The sequence below is a fragment of the Montipora capricornis genome, chromosome 4 (assembly GCF_036669925.1).
Source record: "Montipora capricornis isolate CH-2021 chromosome 4, ASM3666992v2, whole genome shotgun sequence".
Classification (NCBI taxonomy): Eukaryota; Metazoa; Cnidaria; class Anthozoa; order Scleractinia; family Acroporidae; genus Montipora; species Montipora capricornis.
The window spans coordinates 7,244,686-7,247,719 of NC_090886.1; the positions used below are offsets into that span (position 1 = coordinate 7,244,686).

Below are 3,034 nucleotides of genomic sequence, written 5' to 3' on the forward strand. Positions count from 1 at the left end.
TTTTATAAAACTTGGCGTTTCGTATGCTAGTCAACACATATTTTCAAAAGTGACCGTTACAATTTTTAAAAACTATATATATATCGTAAACAATAGGGGTCTGGAACCTAGACTGAGAAAAACCCCTATTGTTTACGATTTATATAGAGTTTTTAAAAATTTTAACGGTCACTTTTGAAAATATGTGTTGACTAGCATAGTGGTTCCATTTTAGGTCACTCGAAATATTTACACGCAGAATTTTAGCGTGTGAGACAACATCAATTTGCTTGTCATTAATAACAATTGTTTTCGCAACACTGATAGAACCTCAACCATCGGCCTTAAAACGCTGTTTGGGGTGATATTGGCTTTCGTATTGGTCCATGGCTGTTATAATATCGGAAAATAATGGCCAGAAGACTGTTTTCACAAAACATTGCATCCAAAATTGCGTAAGGCCCTGTTTATAAGGAGAGAGGATAACCCTAGTAGTAGGGTTACCCTAGCACTGACACATTTCTTCCTTTTTACAAGGCAGCTAGGGTTACCCTGGCACTAGGGTAACCCTATCTGAGTGCCAGAGTTACCCTAGCTGCCTTGTAAACGCGCTGCTAGGGACAACTCGCCTACCCGGGACAACTTTTTAGCGGTTTCTGTTGTGTTTGCGATTCTGGCGGTTACCAAGCACACAAAGTTGTCGCAGGTGGTAGGGTAACCCTACCTGTGCAATTTTGCTTGTAAACCCGGGCTATCTTTGACCCTCCCGCTAGGGTAACCCTAGCAGCTACTGCTAGGGTTACCCTACTGCTTTGTAAACAGGGCCTTAGAGTATATCCTGGACTTTGACCCTGATGTGAAATTTTGTGGAAAGACTGGGCTCTAGAAAACGGCGCCATCTTGAAAACGAAGATGGCTTCGCAATTTGGTAAGAGAACAGGTTCGAAACAAGTTCTTAGAAAAAGTTAGGGGATGTCTGCTCCGCTAAAACCTTGGGAACGTGCGGGAATAAATACGAGGTCCAGCACACTGTCGTTTGATGGGACTACTCGACTGCCATTAGGTGCGGGCGGCCCAAGACTGAATGCTCTTCGCAATTCTGGCGACATGGATACACATTCGTCACAGTCAACATCCAGAACAAAAGCACCTCCTTTGCCTCCAAGACCTCAAACACAAAGATCGAATGGTGGATTGATGTATGGAGGCTCGCGATATGGTATGGAGCTGCTTTCTCAAAGCTTAAATCCAAGTCCAACTTTATAATATTTACATAATTTTTGAAGTAAGAGAGAGTATATTTCCAATGGTAATAACTCGGGGATACGGTATTCGGAAAAAATCCGAATGCTTCTTTGCTTGAGTCGAACCTACGACCTTCCGATTACAGTACTCTGCACAGTTCTTCTAAAAAAGTGACCAGCATTTCATACAAATTTTGCACCAGTACAACACTGATTCCCAGGTATGCGGATTAATGGTTCCGTAAATAAAGAAGGTCGACAAACGCAGTGCCTTTCTGGAAAAGTGGCCTGGTTTTGAGAATCATAGTCTGTTCGTTTCTCAGCTTTGTGCAAATCACCTAAGGCCTGTATGTTGTAACTGTAAGTCTTAGCAAAATAGTAAAAGTGAGTAGTTATCATTGTACATTTGGGAAATCCGTGTATTCCAAACCAATTCCACTAGCCCTGATCACTAACTAATACTGAAGTTAGAATTGAAAAATTTTAGACTGCCGGTCATGGAGTATTTTAAATATCCTTTTCTGCTTCTGAACACTTAAAAAACTTTAAAGCTGAAGCTTATTTAAGCTATGATGAGGTGGAATGTCTTACAGTGTACTACTTTAATTATTATAGGAGTATTATTATAGAACAGTGCAAGAGCATTAATTCTTATGATTGCAAATTGGTTGTGAGGCATATCCAGGAAAATGAACAGTGACAGAAACTTCTAAAAGATGTTTTTGTCATTGAGGGTACAGTAATAATGCCTGTTTGTTCAGGGATGATCTGAAAAAAAAACTAGTTATTGGAGAGATTTTCTGTAGCTCTGCATTTGTCAGAAACTGCAGGTTGCTGCTCGGTACAAAAGCACGAAAAGTCTCAGATTCTAACTGGTCTAGAGCTCTCTTTTGAGAAGTTGCTTCAAGTGATATCTGAAGCTCACAGACAAGGATTTCAGCTTAATCAAATAGTTTCTTTGATATTTGGCTAGATGTAAATGCAGTGATTTTAATCTCTCTGTTACCAGAATATCACTTTACTTTTTTTCTTCTTTTTTATTACAAAAATTAGAAGATGACGATGTATGATATTCATGTGCAAGTTAGTGAATGGGTTATTAGTAATAATTACTCATTATAACTACTAATAAATTTATTAATAATTATAATTATTTATTAAAAGTATTAATAATTATTAATGCTAACATTAATACTGCTTTATTATTGAGAATCAGATGCATCTATTTCTCAGGGTTTTTTTAGAACTATGTAGGTCTGGGCTAGTTTTTGGACTGCCCCATCTGGTAAATGGCTACTGGTGGATTTGGTATATTTGAAAGATTTTTGGTGTAGGAAGCTATTTACAGGAAAAAAAGAGCTATGCATGTAAGTCAAGGGGACTTTGGCAAGTGCTGTAAATACAGCAGTACACAAATTTTCTTGGCTATTGTAGCAATGTTTTCCTATGATTTGCAGTCTTAAAACATCCTTGAACGATAGACCACTTCCCACTCTCAAATACATCATTGCAAGATCTTGATGTTTTCCACTTACTGGAATATTATAGAAGGGAAAGATGGGTAATAATAATTATTCTACAGATCAAAAAACTTATCCTTATTTTTCTCACCTAAGCAAGTCTACAATGTAAATGGTTGAAACAATTCCAAGTCATTTTTTTAGGGAATCCATCTACCAAACTGGTGTGCAAACAATATTTTGGTAGCATGGAGATAATTAAACATTCTGTTTTCTAATGTGTCAGCCTGTTCATTGAATATGGCATTGCTTGGAAATATGGTTGCACAAGATAGCCTTGAAAAATACATT

The 3,034-nt window shown here is 37.7% G+C and overlaps 1 protein-coding gene across 1 annotated transcript in view; it reads left to right on the forward strand.

The window, feature by feature from the left end:
- Positions 1-861: 861 nt before the first annotated feature.
- LOC138045425 (peroxisomal membrane protein PEX13-like) overlaps positions 862-3,034 on the forward strand; it is a 10,137-nt gene continuing 7,964 nt past the window's right edge. Inside the window, exon 1 of the mRNA XM_068891932.1 lies at positions 862-1,198. Within this exon, the coding sequence (XP_068748033.1) occupies positions 952-1,198 (247 nt within the window). The 5' untranslated portion in view covers positions 862-951. The remainder of the gene's footprint in view (positions 1,199-3,034) is intronic.